The sequence below is a fragment of the Sycon ciliatum genome, chromosome 1, assembly GCF_964019385.1.
Source record: "Sycon ciliatum chromosome 1, ocSycCili1.1, whole genome shotgun sequence".
Lineage (NCBI taxonomy): Eukaryota > Metazoa > Porifera > Calcarea > Leucosolenida > Sycettidae > Sycon > Sycon ciliatum.
Genome location: NC_088643.1, coordinates 4,273,101 through 4,296,221, shown reverse-complemented (window position 1 = coordinate 4,296,221; position 23,121 = coordinate 4,273,101). Strand labels below are relative to the sequence as shown.

At 49.7% G+C, this 23,121-nt stretch overlaps 1 protein-coding gene across 1 annotated transcript in view; it reads right to left on the bottom strand.

Moving 5' to 3' along the window:
- Positions 1-16,663: 16,663 nt before the first annotated feature.
- The window catches only part of LOC135819289 (uncharacterized), a 13,592-nt gene continuing 7,134 nt past the window's right edge, over positions 16,664-23,121 (bottom strand). The window contains exons 6-7 of the mRNA XM_065332827.1: positions 21,481-21,606; positions 16,664-20,295 (exon numbers count right to left, since the gene is read on the bottom strand). Coding sequence (XP_065188899.1) covers positions 17,705-20,295; positions 21,481-21,606 — 2,717 coding nt within the window. The 3' untranslated portion in view covers positions 16,664-17,704. The remainder of the gene's footprint in view (positions 20,296-21,480; positions 21,607-23,121) is intronic.

The window sequence follows — 23,121 nt, the reverse complement described above, 5'->3', positions numbered from 1 at the left end:
GTCAGTAAGGCCGATGCGATTACTGACGCATCAAGAAAAGGCATCACCTGCGTGTAGTGTGTGCTCCGTCTCTACCCGTAACCGATTCAGTAGCCTCGCTGTGGAGGATGTTGACGATGATGCTGAATGCTCCGAAGCCAATTTCAAGCGAGATGTTACACCGACTATTGAGGCCCAGGTTACCTGCGTCAATGTGGAAACGGAACATGAGCTCCTGCGTGTAGAAGGCAAAATCAACGGTCGTCGCGCGCTTATGTTAATAGATTCGGGCTCGACCCATGATTCCATTGCCGAACAGTTTGCCAGGAGAGTTAACCTGCCAACCGAAATTGGCTCGGAAAACCTGAATGTCACGCTGGCTGATGGAGCATCAAGCTCGTTTCCCATGGAGACGACCCATGAATTGAAGGTTATCGTAGGCGACTTCAGCGATAACCAAACCTTCATGGTGTTCCCCCTTCATCGCTATGACGCTATATTGGGGAAACCTTGGTTAACGTGTAACAATCCAGACATAAACTTCCGGACGAATAAGGTCAGGTTGAACTCGAATGGTTTGCCTTGTGCGTCGCCCAGTCATAGCGAACCGACCGCACCTGTGGAGGCGATGTTAATATCTGGTCGTCAGGCTAGGCATGCTCTTAGGAGAGGAGACGAAGGTGTTCTGGCGTGGGTCAGCGTAGAAGACGGCATTGGCAAGGAACCTCCCGACAAATCCACTCAGAACGAGCACCCAGATCTCAAGGCCATGTTCCGTGACTATGAGGATCTTTTCCCGGATGATCTGCCAGCTAGACTCCCACCAAAGAGGTCTGTAGACCACGAAATCCGCCTGGAGGAAGGCTCATCACCCCCATCGCGACCTGCCTATCGCCTGCCCAGGCCAGAAATGGAGGAATTGAAGAAACAGCTCACAGAACTCTTGAAAAAGGGTTTCGTAGAACCAAGTAAGTCCCCCGTTGGTGCACCGGTGTTTTTTGTCAAGAAAGCTGATGGTTCGTTACGCATGGTCTGTGATTGGAGGGAGCTAAACAAGATAACTGTTAAGAACAAGGCGTGCTTGCCCAATGTGGATGATTTATTCGATACCGTACAGGGCGCTAGGTACTTCACGAAACTAGACCTCCGATCAGGGTATAATCAGATTCGCATTCAAGCTGAGGACGTGCCCAAAACCGCGATTAACACTCCCTTTGGGCATTACCAATTTAGGGTCATGGGATTTGGTCTCACCAATGCACCGGCAACATTTCAATCCATGATGAATACGATTCTTCAACCATATCTGAGGGAGTTCGTAGTCGTGTTCCTAGATGACATACTCATCTTCAGCAAAACGTGGTCGGAGCATATGCAGCATGTCCGGTCGGTATTGAGCGTGCTCCGGGACAACCAGTTATTTTGCAAACGGTCAAAATGTGAATTTGGCGTGGAGAGTGTGCGGTTCCTGGGACATTGCATCGATGGACTGCACATCGCCCCTGACCCAGACAAGATTGCCGCAGTAAAGGTCTGGCCCGCTCCGACTTCCGTCACAGAGGTGAGGCAATTTCTTGGATTTACGAATTATTTTAGGCGATTCATAGATCAATACTCATCGCTCTCTAAGAACTTAGAGGAGATAACGGGAAAACATGCACGATTCGAGTGGAACAGCTCTCGGCAACATGCCTTTGAATCGCTAAAGCATGCCTTGGTGAATGCGCCCCTATTGCGGCTGGCTGATGTGAACCGACCATTCAGAGTGGTAACAGATGCAAGCGATTTCGCCTTGGGATGTGTTCTTCTCCAAGAACTAGAGGAAGATGCCTGGCATCCAGTGGCTTATGCTAGCCGAAAATTGTCTGCTGCTGAACAGAATTATACAGCTACAGAAAGAGAAACATTGGCCGTAGTGTTTGCGCTAAAGACCTGGCGCATCTACCTCTTTCAACACTTTGAGGTCATTACAGACAACATGGTGGTAGTTTATCTGAAAACAAAACCAAGCATTACAAAGAGAGAGGCGCGATGGGTTGAATTCCTAGCTGACTATGACTACACAGTCCGTCACAGACCCGGCAGAGAGAACCCTGCAGATCTCCTTTCGCGTCGCCCAGATCTCCATGAGAGTAACCTCGTTGAGAATGCAGTACCACGTTTGAATGCTACTGAGTATGCTTTAGCAATGAATGATGACGTGTCCAATACAATATCAGATGCCTACCAGAGAGACAAAGAGCTAACTCCCATCATAGAAAGATTGAAGCATTCTCTCCGAGATAATTTGCATGATCGCTATTATTGGGACGAATCCACTGATCGCTTGTACCTCAAGGCATCCCCCAACAACCGGTTGTGCATACCACAGTGCGGTGTCCGGTTAAAGCTCATTCAAGAACACCATGAGTGTGCAACGGCTGGCCACCCGGGTCGTGATCGAACGTACTTCCGCCTAGCACGTTTTTTCTACTGGCCCCGAATGGGTCTCGATATCAAGAGATTTGTCAAAACCTGTGATCTCTGCCAGCGAACGAAGGGAGGTCAGCCACGAACAGGGCTTCTCCAGTCACTTCCAATACCTAATAGTCCTTGGCAGGATATCTCAATGGATTTTATTGTTGGATTGCCCCTTACTTCTCGTGGCTTCGACGCAATTTACACCTTTGTGGACCGACTTACGAAGTGCGTACATCTTGTTCCAACAAACTCGAAGATTGATGCTAAGGGCAGCGCTCAACTGTACATTCAAAACGTGTTTCGTCTGCACGGGCTGAGCTCAACCATTGTTTCCGATCGCGATCCACGATTCACTGCAGCTTTTTTCAAAGAAGTATTCTCTCAGCTAGGAACTAAATTGGCATTCAGCACTGCTAACCACCCTCAAACGGATGGTTTGACAGAGAGTTAACCGGCAAGTGGGAGATGTTCTAAGAGCATTTGTGAACTTGAGACAGGACAATTGGGATTCGCTTCTACCACTCTGCGAGTTTGCAATTAATAGTTCACAACAGTCATCTGTAGCTAATACACCGTTCTATCTGAACTATGGGTTTGACCCTAATTCCCCGCCCGAATTCATTCTTACGGGAGGGGAAAGGAGTGATTCGGTCGATTGGCTTCATGAGCAGGAAGCCGCACTAAGGATAGCTCGAGATGCAATGCTCGACGCCCAGGCAAGGCAAGCTCTATACGCAGACCAGACGAGAACGCCCAGTGATTTGAAGGTTGGTGATAGCGTTCTTGTCTACAGAGACTTTCTACTGACCCCGGAAGCTCGTGGCCAGCCCTCTCGGAAGTTGCAACCCAAGTGGTTTGGTCCGTATCGTATCCAGGCTAAGATTGGAGCGAATGCTTTTCGCTTGGAACTACCCCGTGAACTTCGCTGCCATCCCGTGTTTAATGTCACTGCTCTTAAACGCTACGAAGAGAACACGATTCCTGGAAGACACCAACCCCCGCCTCCGCCCTTCACAGATCTAGATGGACACACACGCTATGTTGTCGAAGCCGTTTTGAATCACCGACACCGCAGTGGTGAGCAACACTTCCTGGTGCATTGGAAGGGTTACCCCAGCAGCGAAGCTACGTGGGAGCCCGCCGGCAACCTATGTGATGAGTCTGGTCGGAATATTAAACCGCTGCAGAACTATCTAGCCTCACAACGACAGCAGCCTTGATCTAACTGGGCTGAGCCATATGCATCTCTTACTGAGATAGTTAATAATATGTTATAGACTGATATAGTTTTGCGTCATCTCCTTGTGAGAGTGATGGAGTTGAGTTGGATTACACTTCAATGTGGTTATGCATGTGCATGAGTGATTATTTTAATATTCCCCTGTCCACAATTGCATCTCCTAACTGGATTGTGTTATCTAATAGAACCTTGGGCTTCCTATGGGGCCGGGAGAGTGTAATAGTTTTACCTTGACACTTCTTGCTTGTCTTATGGTAACACCTTGTGTTCCTACTATTCTCACTCCTGCGGTTATCGCCTTTCTTTTGCTTTATAACCTCTGGTTTGAACATCATTCGGGGAATTCTCCAATCAATCAAGTCTATACTGTTACAGATGGTGGCATTATTGATGTTGAGGAATGACAATAATTCCTTCCCAGCTTCATTACAAATACCAAGTCCATGTGACCCTCGTACAGCACTCCACTCGTCTCCCTCACCACTAGTGCAAGATCCAACACGAGCGTTGAAGTCACCCAGTATCCATGGTATCACGTACATGTACTTGTCAGATCCTGGGACAGCATGTAGGACAGCCTGAAGATCGGAGTAAAACTTGTCCTTGTCAGCTCGTGCAGCACGAAATGTGGGTGCATATCCTACAATGACATGAAGGTAAAAGCCCTGCCCGCGTTGTCCGCTCTGCCTTGCTATCTCTAGTTGCAGTTGAGCCACAGCCAAACGAGACGAAATAGGTCGCCATTGCGATCCGCCTGATCTCCAAGCGTCCAGCGCCCGACCACGTAAAACAATTGCAACACCTTCGCCGCGACGAAAATTTGAATTTGGGTCCGTAGGCACGTCTCGCCCCGACGAGAGTACTAGTGAATCAGCCACTTGATACACAAGTGACATGTTTGCCAAACCATCGGGTCTCCTGTAGTCCAGCAACTTCAATTTTTAGACGATCCAGCTCCAAAACGACAACATCGATTCTTCTCTCATCAATTTCTTTTTTTGAATTTTGAATACTCTCTTGGCGAGCGAAAGCCGTCTGCATCGGGCCAGATGCGTTCAGCAGAGAGCGAACATTCCAGGAAGCCAGCTGGAGACTCTCTCTCTCCCTCTCCACTCTTCTATGGACAGATTTATTGTCAGTACCCACTCGCGGGCTCGTCACACCGCGACGAGTGGCAACTCTTGTCAGGCGACAAGTGGCAGTATCAATCTCTGCCCTGGACATGACGCCTGAGTTCGCACGCGCGCGCACACACACACACACACACACACACACACACACACACACACACACACACACACACACACACACACACACACACACACACACACACACACACACACACACAGTGACACGCACAGTGACATACCATTGGACCATTGCCATTGGACCATTGGACGCCCATCGCGGGAGGCGATGATAGCGATGCTACAGCAGAAGCCATAGCAGCTTGTGCTGGGATTGCACCATTCAACAGCTTGCAAGGCTGAAGAATTGACCGCCACTATTCAGCCTGGTCTACACCACACAGCTATGAAGTGGCTTTTTCTGGCCAGTGAATCCCTACTTCCCGTATGTCACGTGATTGTCGCCTTGGAGTTGACCAATGACAGATCAAACAGCGCGGGCTGGAAAGCGCGGTCCTGCCTGCTCACACAGGTGATGGAACTGGATCCACTGCCCGTCGTCAAGTGACGACGGGTAGGAACGGATTCCACTGCCCGTCGTCACTTGACGACGGGCAGGAACGGATTCAACTGCCCGGCGTCGGGCAGTAGCCACAGGACTGACTCTACTTCAAGGTCTTTCATTGGTTACTAATAAAAGAACTAAAGCAGAAGAGCGACTGTTTGCAACCACAACTGTCATCATGGCGCTCCAACATTGGATCTGGAACTGGGAGAAAAGAAGCCCCTTTCTTGAACGATATTGGCGATGCGAATGAGCTCCTCCGAAAAGCTGAGGAAGAGACTGAAACTTTTATTGCGGAGTCGCTCGCGAAGGAGATCTTGGACGAGCCGGATGAGCCTCAACCAAAGCGCGCAATGCTCAGCAACCTGCAGGATCCGCGCAATTTGCCGAGGTTTCCGATCAAGACGTGGGAAAAATCCGTAGGAACAGAACAGCCAGAATGCCCGATGCCCAGTCGACAATGTCAATGGCACCGCGAGAAAGAAAACAACCACAATGCAGGTGTGTCTGTCATGTATCTCTTTATTTGGCTTGGGTGCACACGGGAAACACGTTCCAGTCACTCATACTCGGCCAGTACCGCTGTTCATCCAAGCATTGCCGCTATCGCGGCGCGGGCTGGATTCCGCGGTACTGCCCTCGTACTCGTGCAGGAACCTGTACTTTTTGGTCTTTTTATTTTATTTTTTCACACACACACATCACACCACATACTCCGGTATGCACTGGCTGTTGGTAACCACCCAGGAGAATGAAAGAAAAGTCAGGAAGAGTCTGAGAAAGAGAAGAAAGACATGTGTGACCATAATCGTCGGGAATCGAACCCGCAACCTATCGATTGGAAATCGCTGCACATACCACTGCACCATATGGGACACAGTGACATACAGTGACACACACACACACACACACACACACACACACACACACACACACACACACACACACACACACACACACACACACACACACAGGGATATTATTATTATTATTATTATTAATTCAACATCTCCTGGCTCGTCAGAAGACTGCCAATATTATGAGAAGTCGGGTGGTAGCCAACCACGGCGAACTGAATAATAAGGAGAGAAACAAAGAGAGTACTGCAAGGGGAGGCATGACGAAAATGGTGAGATTATTTAGGACGAAGAAGCTGAAGCTTGAACTCCTTAATGTCTGTGCATGCTTTAAGGCTAGTTGGCAGGGAAGACCAGAGAGTGTACGCAGAGAAGATAGGAGATTTCAGAAACAGGGAGGTATTGGCACGGGGTAATGAGAAGGAATGACGTGTTGATCTGGTGGACACAAACCAGTTATACTTAGCAAAGTGTTTGGGAGCCAGGTCTAACAAGATCATGTGTACAAGGATGCAAAGATGTTGCTGGTGTCGCTCTAAGAGGGGAGATACTGAAGCTAAACTGTAGAGACGTTGGGAGGAGAATGTTTGATTTTTGCGAAACAGGATTTTTAGAAGCAGACGCTGGTGTATGTCCAGAGTTTGAACAAGGGCCTGAGACAGACCGCACCACGCTGTGTCACAGTAATCAAATATAGGTAGAATATACGACGTAAAGAACAATTATCGGCAATGGTCATTTAAATGGTGGCAGTGAGGTTGCAACATGCCAAGGGAGGAGCTAGCTCGCTTGCATACTGACTGGACCTGTGGGGACCAGGACATATGGCTGTCGAATATAACACCAAGGTGTTTGTGTTCATGAACAATTTTAACGTTAGCATTGGCTCCTGGAAAGTGCAACGGCTGAGTAGGCGGCGATGGGCTGATGAACATTGCTTCGGTCTTCGCGATGTTGGGCCTCAGCTTCCAAGCTTCCATCCATGCTATGGTGGAGTTAATGCCGGTCTGCATGGAGGTAACGAGGTTGGACGGCGAACTGTCAGAGCACAACAGTGCAGTGTCATCAGCAAAAAGGCTGACGTCTGGAACTAGAGAGGGCAGATCGTTCACATAAGTTAGGAAAAGGAGTGGAGTTAGGAAAAGGAGTGGACCCAGTATGGACCCCTGTGGAACACCAGACACTACAGGTAAAGGATCGGACAAGGAAGCAGCGACACGGACAGTTTGATGACGGGACGACAAATATGACGACAGCCACTGCAGAGCTGTACCACGTACTAGGAAAATGTGCTCAAGCTTTGCAAGTAGGCCTCGATGCCAGACTGTATCAAACGCTTTTGACAGATCAAAAAAGACAAGACCTACATGCTTCTTCAGGTTACGATGTCCGTAAATATCCTGGATTAAGCGTGTCAATTGCAAAGTAGTTGAGTCGCCACGACAGAAGCCGGATTGTGCAGAGGAGAGGGCAGGGGTGACATGGTGGTAGAGAGATTCATAGAAGATGCGTTCACAGACCTTGGATATAGTTGGTAGGAGGGAGATGGGCCTGTAATTAACAGCTTGGGAGCGTTGTCCTTTCTTAAAGATCGGGACAACAATAGCAGATTTCCACGCAGATGGGAAGACTCCTGCACGATATGACAAGTTGAAGAGCAAGCACAGGGGATACGACAAGGAAGGCACCAGCAGTTTAAGGACTTCATTTGGAATACCGTCTTTTCCAGGAGACTTGCAGCTTTTAAAAGACGTTTCAGTTGTTTGCGGACCACACCAGTTGTTGTAAAGACCTCCAGAAGTGGAGCGCGCAGCTCTGGAGCTGGGTGCAGGGGCGGGATAACCCAGTTCGGATCGTCGGGAAGGCCGGGAGAGACAAACTGTTTGTTCAGAGTGTCCGCAATGGACTTTGCCTCAGACTGACGGTTGCCATCAGGATCAATCAAGCACTGAATTGGGGCGCGAGAGACACTGGGACGCTGGGTGCGAATGAACTGATAGAGAGAAGGACGATTGGGTGATGAGATTGTTGCAGAGAGGGAGCTGATGTAAGAGCGGTAGGTTTTACGGGATAGGTATTTGACAAAGTTGCGTTGAACTCGGTAGGCCTCCATATTGACAGGTGTTGGAAATTTTCGGCTGACACTGAAGATGTCTCGTTTACGTTTCACCGCAGATACGAGGACAGTCGACACCCAGGGTGGATTGGATGTCACAGACGATGTGCGTGTGTTTGACCGACAAGAATGGGTGGAAAAATCAGCGAGGTGGTGCTGGAAGGTTTGTTCCAGGACGATTGAAAATCGATCGACTGCGTCGTCAACAGTTGGGGAATTGCCTGGGCGTAGAAATGACCAGTCACAATGAGAGAGATCGGAATTAAGAGAGTCCCAGCAGTGAGAGGGGACATGACGATAGCGGTAAGGGAAATGTTTGCGTGGTGCTTGCTGCAAATGTTGGCCAGGCGATGGTGAGAGCTCGAACCGACATGACACGGTCAGATGATCCGAGGATCCAAGAGCGCAAGTCGTGTTAATATCCGTTGCAAGCTGGGGGTTGTTGACGAAGAGAAGGTCTAAGCACGACTGGGTCCCTGCAGGTGTTGTGTGCGTTGGGGTATTCACAAGCTGCTCTAGTCCGAAGCAGGTGAGGTGGCGGTAGAGCGCAGCTCCCGCGGGGGACGTTGAGTCAGTTGGGCACCAGTGCTGGTGCTTACAGTTGAAGTCTCCAGTCAGTATGACGTGGTACGAGGACATGGGGATAGTGACCAGGGCATCGGTGAGCATGTTACAGAAGTGATTTATCTCTGTGCTTTTGGCAGAGGGTGGGCGATAGGCACTACAGACAATAATAGGCTTTGGGGAGCCGGAACAAGGTTTAAGCTCCACCCACACTGTTTCACAGGTAGGACGACTGAGGTCGTTGCGAAGTTGGATACAACTGAAACGATGATCACAAACGAGAATAGCGACTCCACCATATCCCCTGGAGGCGGTACCAGACTTGTTTTCGTTAGGAGGTCGATCACGCCGAAAGGTGGTGTATCCAGAGATACTAAGAGCGACACTTGGAGCTAGCCAGGTTTCACTGAGGCAGATAATGTCAGGTCTGTGGATCTCGGCAATAGCCGACAATTCTGCGGATTTGTTGAGAACGGAGCGGCAGTTAATGGAGAACAAGTTTAGCTTTTCCTGGCAGCGCGGGTAGTAGGGCCGAGCCAGTGGATTTAGGTGGGAATTGGCCATCATTCGCTAGCTGTTGCGACATCGTTTGTGCTGGTGCCAAAGCTGTCACTTTTGAAGCGCCAGGGTCGGATGGTGTGGGAAAGCATGTCAGGCCAGAATGCCTTATTGGCTACTTTCTCCTCGTCGGCTGCCTCCACAGTCACGCGTGCATATGCAGTCCTGAAGTAGGCTGATGCATAGACGACGCATTGCACTATGTCGACCCCATGATCGGAGCACCATTTAGCAATAGATGATGCGGAGCAGTGAGGTTGCACGTTCCCTATGTAAAAGACCTTACGCTTTGCCCGGGGCGCTGCCGTCAACTCAGCAACATGGCCACCAGCGGGGGGTGTTTCGTTTGTGTAGCGGGACTTCTCCTCGCGCTTGGTGATCAAGGATGTCTGCATATTAGTATTGCCTTCTACGGGTGTGCTTGAACGCTGAGCCCTGCGCAAACGCCTTGCTTGGACGTCCTGCCATTCGGGTTGAGGGGTGTGCGTACGGTGTGAGACGGAGTCGACAGTGCTAGGTTGCTGTGCAGTGTGTGCACTGGGCTGGCTGGCACTGCCAGCATGTGCGTGTGTACCGTACAGGATGTGTACCGGCGGGCTTGAGCTGGAGGGTCGTCCAGCGGGTGCACGTGCAGGTTGTTGGGATGTTCCTGCTAGTACGTCGCTGTACTGTGCTGTGCTGCCAGAGGCCGTGTGGCTCCCGTGTACGCGTGGCATGGCATGCTGTGTGTGTACTGCGGTGTGTACGCTATTGTCTCTTAGGTCAGCAATTTCCCGCCTGAGTTGTTGAATCTCAAGTTTCAAGGGCGCAATTTCATCGTCTCTGCCCCCCCCCCCCCCTTGTCGCCATCATCTCCTTGTTTAAATCCATTATTGTGGTGGACAATGAGGCTAAGGCAGTCGTTATATCTCCTATACCAGTCGATACACACACACAGTGACACACACACACACACACACACACACAGGCATACACACACACAGTGACACACACACACACACGCACACACACACACACACACACACACACACACACACACACACCTGTCCTGTCCTGTAGAGCCACTACCACTAGGGTCACGTGGGCCCCGGAGGGGCAGCAGAGAGAGAGAAAGAGCACGCCACCCGATGGCGCTCCAGATGCGAGACTAATCGGAACCGGCGAGAGCAGATACACATATGCGGGAACTTGTCCTGTTCTCTGGCCGTTGGTCGGTGGCAGTGCGTTGAATAGCGATGGCGGTTGCGTCCCTGGGTTGAGCGGAAACAACGATTGCAGGTGTCACAGTGAGCATTGCAGCACCTCCGAGCGGTAGTGTCACCGGTGACAACAGCAGCTGGTTCGGTCGGTACTGGGCACGAGGTAGAAGCGGAGCAACGATGCACAGCCAAGCCTCCGCGACTCCGGAACCAACGATGACACCGAGGGCACTGACATGCACCTCTCTGCTCCGAAACCGGGTTCAGCCGTGCACTTGTGCCTAGCGAGGTCACCCTGACGTGCGAAGTGCCGGGCGCATATGAAACATGTCACCGGTGCCGGTACGAGGGGATCCGGGGCGTCCGAGGTGTAAGCCAACCTCCAGTCTGGGCGAGAGTCACATGCCACTCTGTACCAGTCCGCTTCAAGGTCTCGTGAGTGGAGGTCCTTTACAGCAACTGTTTGGGCAATCGCACGTCGTCCATGCGGGCGACATGGCCTAGCCACTCGAGGCGCCGATGCTGAACCTTGGTGACGATGGTTTCACACACACGCACGCACGCACGCACGCACGCACGCACGCACGCAGGCACGCACGCACGCACGCACTCACACACACACACACACACACACACACACACACACACACACACACACACACACACACACACACACACACACCACACACACACACACACACACACACACACACACACACACACACACACACACACACACCCACACCCACACCCACACCCACACCCACACCCACACACACACACACACACACACACACACACACACACACACACACACACACACACACACACACACACACACACACACACACACACACACACACACACACACACACACACACACACACACACACACACACACACACACACACACACACACACACACACACACACACACACACACACACACACACACACACACACACACACACACACACACACACACACACACACACACACACACACACACACACACACACACACACACACACACACACACACACACACACACACACACACACACACACACACACACACACACACACACACACACACACACACACACACACACACACACACACACACACACACACACACACACACACACACACACACACACACACACACACACACACACACACACACACACACACACACACACACACACACACACACACACACACACACACACACACACACACACACACACACACACACACACACACACACACACACACACACACACACACACACACACACACACACACACACACACACACACACACACACACACACACACACACACACACACACACACACACACACACACACACACACACACACACACACACACACACACACACACACACACACACACACACACACACACACACACACACACACACACACACACACACACACACACACACACACACACACACACACACACACACACACACACACACACACACACACACACACACACACACACACACACACACACACACACACACACACACACACACACACACACACACACACACACACACACACACACACACACACACACACACACACACACACACACACACACACACACACACACACACACACACACACACACACACACACACACACACACACACACACACACACACACACACACACACACACACACACACACACACACACACACACACACACACACACACACACACACACACACACACACACACACACACACACACACACACACACACACACACACACACACACACACACACACACACACACACACACACACACACACACACACACACACACACACACACACACACACACACACACACACACACACACACACACACACACACACACACACACACACACACACACACACACACACACACACACACACACACACACACACACACACACACACACACACACACACACACACACACACACACACACACACACACACACACACACACACACACACACACACACACACACACACACACACACACACACACACACACACACACACACACACACACACACACACACACACACACACACACACACACACACACACACACACACACACACACACACACACACACACACACACACACACACACACACACACACACACACACACACACACACACACACACACACACACACACACACACACACACACACACACACACACACACACACACACACACACACACACACACACACACACACACACACACACACACACACACACACACACACACACACACACACACACACACACACACACACACACACACACACACACACACACACACACACACACACACACACACACACACACACACACACACACACACACACACACACACACACACACACACACACACACACACACACACACACACACACACACACACACACACACACACACACACACACACACACACACACACACACACACACACACACACACACACACACACACACACACACACACACACACACACACACACACACACACACACACACACACACACACACACACACACACACACACACACACACACACACACACACACACACACACACACACACACACACACACACACACACACACACACACACACACACACACACACACACACACACACACACACACACACACACACACACACACACACACACACACACACACACACACACACACACACACACACACACACACACACACACACACTTGTACTTGTACTTGTTGCTCACTGCCAAAACTGGTCACGTGGGTCTCCCCGGGAGAGGGGAGAGAGACTCAAAAGGAATCTTGGAAAGATGACTCAATTGGCTATTGAACCGCCCAACGGCCGACACCCCCTGAAATCCCCAAAACTCTGGGTGGACTTGAAAATGCACACACACACACACACACACACACACACACACACACACACACACACACACACACACACACACACACACACACACACACACACACACACACACACACACACACACACACACACACACACACACACACACACACACACACACACACACACACACACACACACACACACACACACACACACACACACACACACACACACACACACACACACACACACACACACACACACACACACACACACACACACACACACACACACACACACACACACACACACACACACACACACACACACACACACACACACACACACACACACACACACACACACACACACACACACACACACACACACACACACACACACACACACACACACACACACACACACACACACACACACACACACACACACACACACACACACACACACACACACACACACACACACACACACACACACACACACACACACACACACACACACACACACACACACACACACACACACACACACACACACACACACACACACACACACACACACACACACACACACACACACACACACACACACACACACACACACACACACACACACACACACACACACACACACACACACACACACACACACACACACACACACACACACACACACACACACACACACACACACACACACACACACACACACACACACACACACACACACACACACACACACACACACACACACACACACACACACACACACACACACACACACACACACACACACACACACACACACACACACACACACACACACACACACACACACACACACACACACACACACACACACACACACACACACACACACACACACACACACACACACACACACACACACACACACACACACACACACACACACACACACACACACACACACACACACACACACACACACACACACACACACACACACACACACACACACACACACACACACACACACACACACACACACACACACACACACACACACACACACACACACACACACACACACACACACACACACACACACACACACACACACACACACACACACACACACACACACACACACACACACACACACACACACACACACACACACACACACACACACACACACACACACACACACACACACACACACACACACACACACACACACACACACACACACACACACACACACACACACACACACACACACACACACACACACACACACACACACACACACACACACACACACACACACACACACACACACACACACACACACACACACACACACACACACACACACACACACACACACACACACACACACACACACACACACACACACACACACACACACACACACACACACACACACACACACACACACACACACACACACACACACACACACACACACACACACACACACACACACACACACACACACACACACACACACACACACACACACACACACACACACACACACACACACACACACACACACACACACACACACACACACACACACACACACACACACACACACACACACACACACACACACACACACACACATGGACATGGACACACACACACACACACACACACACACACACACACACACATGGACACACACACACACACACACACACACACACACACACACACACACACATGGACACACCCACACACACACACAGTGACACACAAGAAAAGATAGGAGAGAAGAGCAGAGTGGTCTTTGCCAGAGGGCGAGGTAAACGTCGCATGCTGTGACAATAGACACCCTTAGCAAACAACGGTATCCGGTAACGCTATTTTTTACGGTACTCGTACCTTGATCACCCAAATAGCGTTGAAGCTGCAGCGTATAAACGTTATGGGGGCTGACTTATCGTTGTGACCAACGGTACGTGTTTTAGGCTGTGTTTACATGAGAAATTTCAACCCGGGTCGAGTTCAGCCCGGGTTGAAAGTCTGTACGATAGACAAAAGAGGTGAGCGTTTACATGAAGACAGTTGACCCGGGTCAAATACTGATATGCCGCCAAAAGTCCACTTCTACAGTCCTGTATGGTCACGTGAATCCGTTCGCGCGAAATTTGCATCTGCAGTGCTGTTCAAACCTGGCGCGAGATACGCGCAGAAGTACGTTTGTACGATTTTCTTGACCCGGGTTGATTTCAACCCTCCCCTTGGGGGGAGGGTTGAAATCAACCCGGGGCGAAATTTCAACCCGGGTCAAGCGCAATGCGTCATGTAAACGCGCCATTCACTTTGTGCACATGGCGGGTTGAAATCTGACCCGGGTCGAACTCAACCCGGGTTGAAACGCTTCATGTAAACACAGCCTACATGTAAGGCTGTGTTTACATGAGAAATTTCAACCCGGGTTGAAAGTCTGTACGATAGACAAAAGAGGTGAGCGTTTACATGAAGACAGTTGACCCGGGTCAAATACTGATATGCCGCCAAAAGTCCACTTCTACAGTCCTGTATGGTCACGTGAATCCGTTCGCGCGAAATTTGCATCTGCAGTGCCGTTCAAACCTGGCGCGAGATACGCACAGAAGTACGTTTGTACGATTTTCTTGACCCGGGTTGATTTCAACCCTCCCCTTGGGGGGAGGGTTGAAATCAACCCGGGGCGAAATTTCAACCCGGGTCAAGCGCAATGCGTCATGTAAACGCGCCATTCATTTTATGCACATGGCGGGTTGAAATCTGACCCGGGTCGAACTCAACCCGGGTTGAAACGCCTCATGTAAACACCGCCTTAGCCAAATATTGCATAGTCCGTACGCATTTCACCTTGTATCGCGTATATGGTGACAAAAATGGTTGTACAGCGCGAAATCAAAGCTCGTGGCAACAGCGTACTAAAAATAGCGTGCATCTTGCTAAAGGTCGAACCCAAATCACGGTATTTTCCCCCTTACGATAATACCATTACAACATAACGTTGTTTGCTAAGGGTGTCTAATGTCTAGTTTGTCACGCACAAGGTGGTGATATGTGGGGGATTTTGACATGGCATGGAAACACAGAGGTAGAAGGGGTCAGGCATTCCATCATCTAATTGAACTCATAGATTATCCTCCAACGTGGTGAGTGCGTTGATAGGCGGGCCATCCATCCTTTGGCCTAGAGTCATCTTTTTAAAAATAAAGATATTATTATTACAATTCAGGCTGCGATGCTGAGTGATAGGACGGGAAGGGGATAGAGACGCCCACACACACACGGTATGCAGTCACTACAAAAAAAAAGCATTACAAAGCAAATAGGCGCATGACTTCAAGAGCTTTCTGAAGCTAAGTGCTTATAAATTCTCTTTCGAAAAATTATGAAAGAAATTAAAACGAGCTGTCAGAAAAGACTGTAATTAGGGGCAGCTTTGAAATACTTGGCGTCGAGGTACAGATAAACGGGGGATATGATCCCAGAGAGACAATTCGGTGCCGCGGGTTAGCCACGTTTTAAGCTGAGATTATGCTAAAATTAAGATAGAACACTTAGCAAAGATCGAGTTTCGTCCAACATCGGAATGGAATACTGGATGTGAACTATGCGGCACTCTATTAACCGCTTGTTGTTGCATGCTAGTGCTGTGTTACTTAGCGTGGTCATCACGTACTCTGGAGAGAGAGAGAGAAAGAGAGAGGGAGAGAGAGAGAGAGAGAGAGAGAGAGAGAGAGAGAGAGAGAGAGAGAGAGAGAGAGAGAGAAAGAGAGAGAGAGATAGAGAGAGAGATAGATAGATAGATAGATAGAGAGAGAGAGAGAGAGAGAGAGAGAGAGAGAGAGAGAGAGAGAGAGAGAGAGAGAGAGAGAGAGAGAGAGAAGAGAGAGAGAGAGAGAAAGGGAGGGAGAGAGAGAGAGAGTCCCGTGCTAGCTGACTACCAGTGAGGATGCCACCGCTTGGCACAAGTGACTCCAGGTGGACAGAAACGACACATGAATGATGGATGCATGGGTGGCCAGCGTGCCATCCTGTCGATCGGCCTTCTACAGCCAACTACACGTCCTAGAACGCATGGCTGAGGATGCCATCGCTGCTAGTTGTGGAGAGACGGGGGCTTCGGCTGGAGGCCGGCTGGCATAACCTTGTTTCAACCGCGATTGCGGGGGAGGAATGCGCGCTGCGTCTGCAGCCCGAGGCAGATGGCGACGTCACTGGCGACGTCACTGGTGACATGCACTCAACTTTGCTACTTACTCCAACCATGGAGTCCAACTCGACGGAGAGTGGTGCCACAATCTCTGCAATTGGAGCTGATTTGGACACATCGGGCGATACTGACGACCCGAAGGGTGTGACTCGGCTGATGAAAGATCCAGTGCCTCTGGACAGGGTGCGGTAGGTGGATTTGAGCCCAGTAACAGCATCGGGATTAGTCGTGAGGTGGAAGACAAACACTCCTACTCCTTGCAGTGTGTTGAGAATGGTGAAAATGTACTGGAAAACAACGTGCGGCCAGATTGTCACCACGGCACCAAACAACCAGGTGAGACCAAGCAGGAAAGTCATGGAGAAGACCATCTTAGTCAGGATCCAGATCATGCGTTTGTCTGAACCACTGTTCTTGTAGTGCTGGCGCACTTTGTTCATCGACACAACCAGCACGCACGCGTTCGTAAGCAGCGTGAGGACAATAGGTGCTATGAACGTGATGTAGAACGACAGTCTTACAGACAGGAAGCATAGTCCGCCACTGCTGCTTCCATACACATCAGGTTTGAACGCAGCTAGGTTCACACCCACAAGCGCAGCACAGCCAACACACACAGCAGTGATGGAACGCTGCAGGAAAGTCTCACCGACGTCCACCAGAACAGCTATGAGACGCCGGTACAGATAGTACGCCATCACAAGCGTAAACCCGAATGCTGCCAGAAGCAAGTAGTGCAGCAGAATGGCAAAGCTGAAACAGGCCCACCTATCCTCTCCTTGCAATCCAAGTGCATTAGCAATGTACAGCAACAGAGCAAGGAGGAGAGACACAGAGAGACATGTCGTCAGCTGATGCTGGAGAGTTCTCTTTTGATTTCTCGTGCATTGGATGAAAAACACAGTCAGTGTCAGACATACGACAGACAGGCTACAACCGATGATGGAGATGAAGAACAAAGCCTTTTGATCAGCAGCGGACGCGCTAACAGATTCTGCATTGGGAGGTGTAACAAGTACGGCAAAGTGTGTCAAGTGGTTACATTCGCAACGAGCCATCATCTCTCCATCTTTGCTCCTCGTCACATTCACAAGTCGACAGCCATCTTGTCTCCATGACAGCGTTGTCTCATTCCAATAGCGACATGTGAGATTTCTTTCTTTCAGATCATCACTTGCCAGATGAATAGGCATTGTCATTTGTACTTGACTCAAACCCAGCTGCAAGCTATCTTCCCTGCTACCTACACTGGCTGCTACAACAGACGTTGCAACTTGATCACCGATAACAGCATCACTACTGTTGAAGTCATCTTCAGACGGAAAGGAGACAAGTGAGATCTGTGGAGCCTGACAGGCAAACGTAGTCTGTGGCGAAGTACGACGTTCCTTTGCCTTCTGCACAGCTGCGGATGGGAATGTAAACATCAAATCGTTCTTCTCATTCACATCCATCATGGCTGCAGTATTAACGTCGGTAGCATTCGCTGACCCCAAAGTTGTGATGTTTGCTGAACGAGCCCCAGTAGAAGTGTTGCCAGTGCGTGCATTCTCAACTGTGAACAGATAGCTATCTCCAAGTTTCGGACACACACCTGACATGATAACACGTTTGGATTGGAAGGAGAATGTCTGCTGCTCCTCTGCTAATGGCACTGCAAGTGCGAGGTCTTCCAGCACACCACGCAACTCACGCTGGTCACTCTGTTTCTGCTTCATAGCACCAGCATCCATAGATGAGGGTTTACTGGCAGAGGCTTCAACGGTATCAAATACAGCGAGGAATGTTGGTATGGTGTCTTTTACAATCGCCTCATCAGATGAAGTCGTCGTGAGCAAGCTGACCATCGAGGTGACGAGATGCCCCAGCAACTCTCCTGACAGGCCAGCATCCGCTGAAGTGACTTCACCGTCCTCCTCCAGCAATGCTGAGAGATCACTGGCAGCAGAACCCACTCCGACTAGCGTGCGATTCTCTTTGAGCTCGCCAGAAACTAACCGTTGCATCTTGCGTGTCCTTGCTTTAGCATACGGACAGCCTTCGATCTCCGGGTTCTCCCACCGCGCTCTGTTGTCTTTCATGGCACATTTCCGCTCGGCAAGCACAACAGGTTCATCAGCAACCAGCACTGGACATACAATAGTTCTTTTCACGCCAGCTATTGTCACAGGCCACACAAACTTTCCTTGAAGACCATCAATGGTTGCTTCAGAACACATCTGAACTTGAGGAGCGGCAGTTGTGCCAGGACTGTTAGTAGAGGGAGGCTGACAGGATGCAGCTGGACCTGACCATGTACCATCAGCCTGACATACTCGTTGATGACTGCCGTTCACCCACAACCAGTTGTCCGGGCAACGTGTGGTGGTCACATTCAAGAAGCTATTACCACCAGATTGCTGCAATATGACGTTGGCAGGCAAGATCAGCTTTGGACACGAAATTCCTGTAAAAAAAGAAGCAAACACAGCGCATATGCCATATGTACATGTACATTCACACGGACAGACAGACAGACACACACACACACACACACACACACACACACACACACACACACACACACACACACACACACAACCAAACACACACACAGACACACACACACACGGACAGACACACACACACACGGACACACACACACACAACCAAACACACAAGATGGAATACATTGAAAAGCAGAACAGGAAACATGCTGGTAGACCGTAACGGGAGCACACCAGCTATAAAATGGAATATTTATAAATACGGTTCTTCTACGGTTCTGACGGAGTGGTTTGCACCCGTGGGAGCGCCACAATACTCGGGGGTCAAGGTGCAGACGCAACGCTTAGTCCCTCCACAATAGCTATGTCGTTATGCATATCTACGAGACTTAAGATGACGAGCTTTGCACAGTAGGTGGCTGACTCATATACAAGCTCATAGCACTATGGAACCTAGGTCATCCAGGTGAGTAGTGAGGCCATCAACCCCCGCCCATACATAACGATCAACCCCCACCCATACATGACGATCAACCCCCAACCATACATAACGATCAGCCCCCAACCATACATAACGATCAACCCTCATCCGTAAATAATCAGACACATTCCACATCTCTCGGGCTCTTCGCCAGAATACAATTGAGTAAAACCAGTGCTAGATCCGCGAAACAAGATGTAGTGAAGCAACGGGTGAAGGAATAAACTATTGTCACGAGAAGGCAGATATAGGGTTTGAAAGTGCTACGTCAAAACGATGTTGAAGTCATGGCAACACGGACTTTCGAACCACTTGCATCCATACTGTGTATGAAGCGATACACGTCGTTTGGGTGGTTTCCCTTCACAGCAGGGTGGCACATCCGATGATTTCACTGGACTGGGTCCTCCTGGCCAGGAACCCATTTTACTACAGAAAAAAACTTCAAAGTCACACGTGCATGCCACATGAGGGGACTTTCCCCCTGCCGTACTGTAATTTGCTATGGCCAAAGTGAAGAACGAGAGACAGAGAGACAGACAGACAGATAGACAGACAGACAATAATATAAAGCAAGGCAGCCAGGCAGACACAGAGACACACTGACAGACACGGCACACAAAGAGAGACGGAGGGGGGGAGGGGGTTATCCATGGGAACTCACGTTTAGAACAGTATCGTCCTATGTGACCCACGACACATTGGCAGCCAATTTTCCTGTCGCACTGCGCACCATTTTGACATTGGCATTCATTCGTACAGCCTGCTCCCCAGGTATCTGGTGAACATTCTGCCACACAACAAGATAATTATATAGCAAGACGTGATGTTAGTGAAATGAAATGTACATAAATACATCAGCAGTAAATCAAAGACAGTCGCGGCCAAAGGAATCCAGCATGCGAGTCTAAAGTATATGTAGTGGCGCGTTTCCATTCCAATTACATGTACATCATCCACAGAACAAAGCCCATCTGAGGGCTGCAGTGGCCAAATGAGCCGTGTCGCTGCACATGGTTTGGATTTCTTTGGCCATGACTGTAGATGCTCTTGTTTTGCGCACCTTGAGATTCACCCCAAATCAGGATACGGTCCACCAATGACGAGCAATACTCTGGGCCTGGGTCCAAAAGTATTTTACTTGACGTCGCCCAGGGGGCTTGCATTTCGTAGGACGTTATTCCCTGCCAGGATTCCGCCAGATAATAGCGAGGTTCTGCTATACCGAATACGTGAAACGTAGAGCAATCACGTAGAGACCAGGCGTCTGGGTTTGTCTACAGCTTTGCGCGCTTTGGGTCCAGATTTTTTTATGCGTTGTGGCACTCGCAAAGAAAATGCGTACGAATCTGCTGGGTATCATTCGAATCAGGCAGAAAAACAGCCAAATTTGGAACGGGAAATTCCGAGTACACATTCCAGGTGATTTCTCTACGTGAACATCGAGCAGAACAGATTTTCTTTACGTTACGGGAACGAGAAGGGAGTTTCCAGGATTCTTGGCGTCGTGTTCCCGTAACGTAGAGCAGAACATCACTAATGTCACTAGCACTGCGACAGCTTGTGCATGTGTTTTGCAATACGTACCAGCCACAGCATGTGCATGTGTTTTGCAATACGTACCAGCCACAGCTTGTGCATGTGTTTTGCAATACGTACCAGCCACAGCTTGTGCATGTGTTTTGCAATACGTACCAGCCACAGCTTGTGCATGTGTTTTGCAATACGTACCAGCCACAGCTTGTGCATGTGTTTTGCAATACGTACCAGCCACAGCTTGTGCATGTGTTTTGCAATACGTACCAGCCACAGCTTGTGCATGTGTTTTGCAATACGTACCAGCCACAGCTTGTGCATGTGTTTTGCAATACGTACCAGCCACAGCTTGTGCATGTGTTTTGCAATACGTACCAGCCAGAAGCATTAAGCGAACAAGCGCCAGTCATGAACCTGGCCCTGTTCATGCCATGTAGTGGTAAGATATACCGAATACATGTTTGTATGCAGTAAACAGTAACTGGACATGTCACTGGAATGATTGACTGAATCAAAGTGACTTACTGTGAAAGCCATTATTCTAACAAGGCGCATATGTAACGATTTCCCAAACTTGACTAGTTTACGTGTACCAAAGGTAACGATTCTCACTCATTCTCAACGCTCAATAGGACAGTATATGTATCGATTTCTGTATAACGATTTCTATTTTAACGACCGGTTTCTCCTCATTAACTCGTTAGAGTTAGCACTTCGTTATAGATATGGCTTTTACAGTACTTTGCATGTAAGTAAATACCCTGTTCAT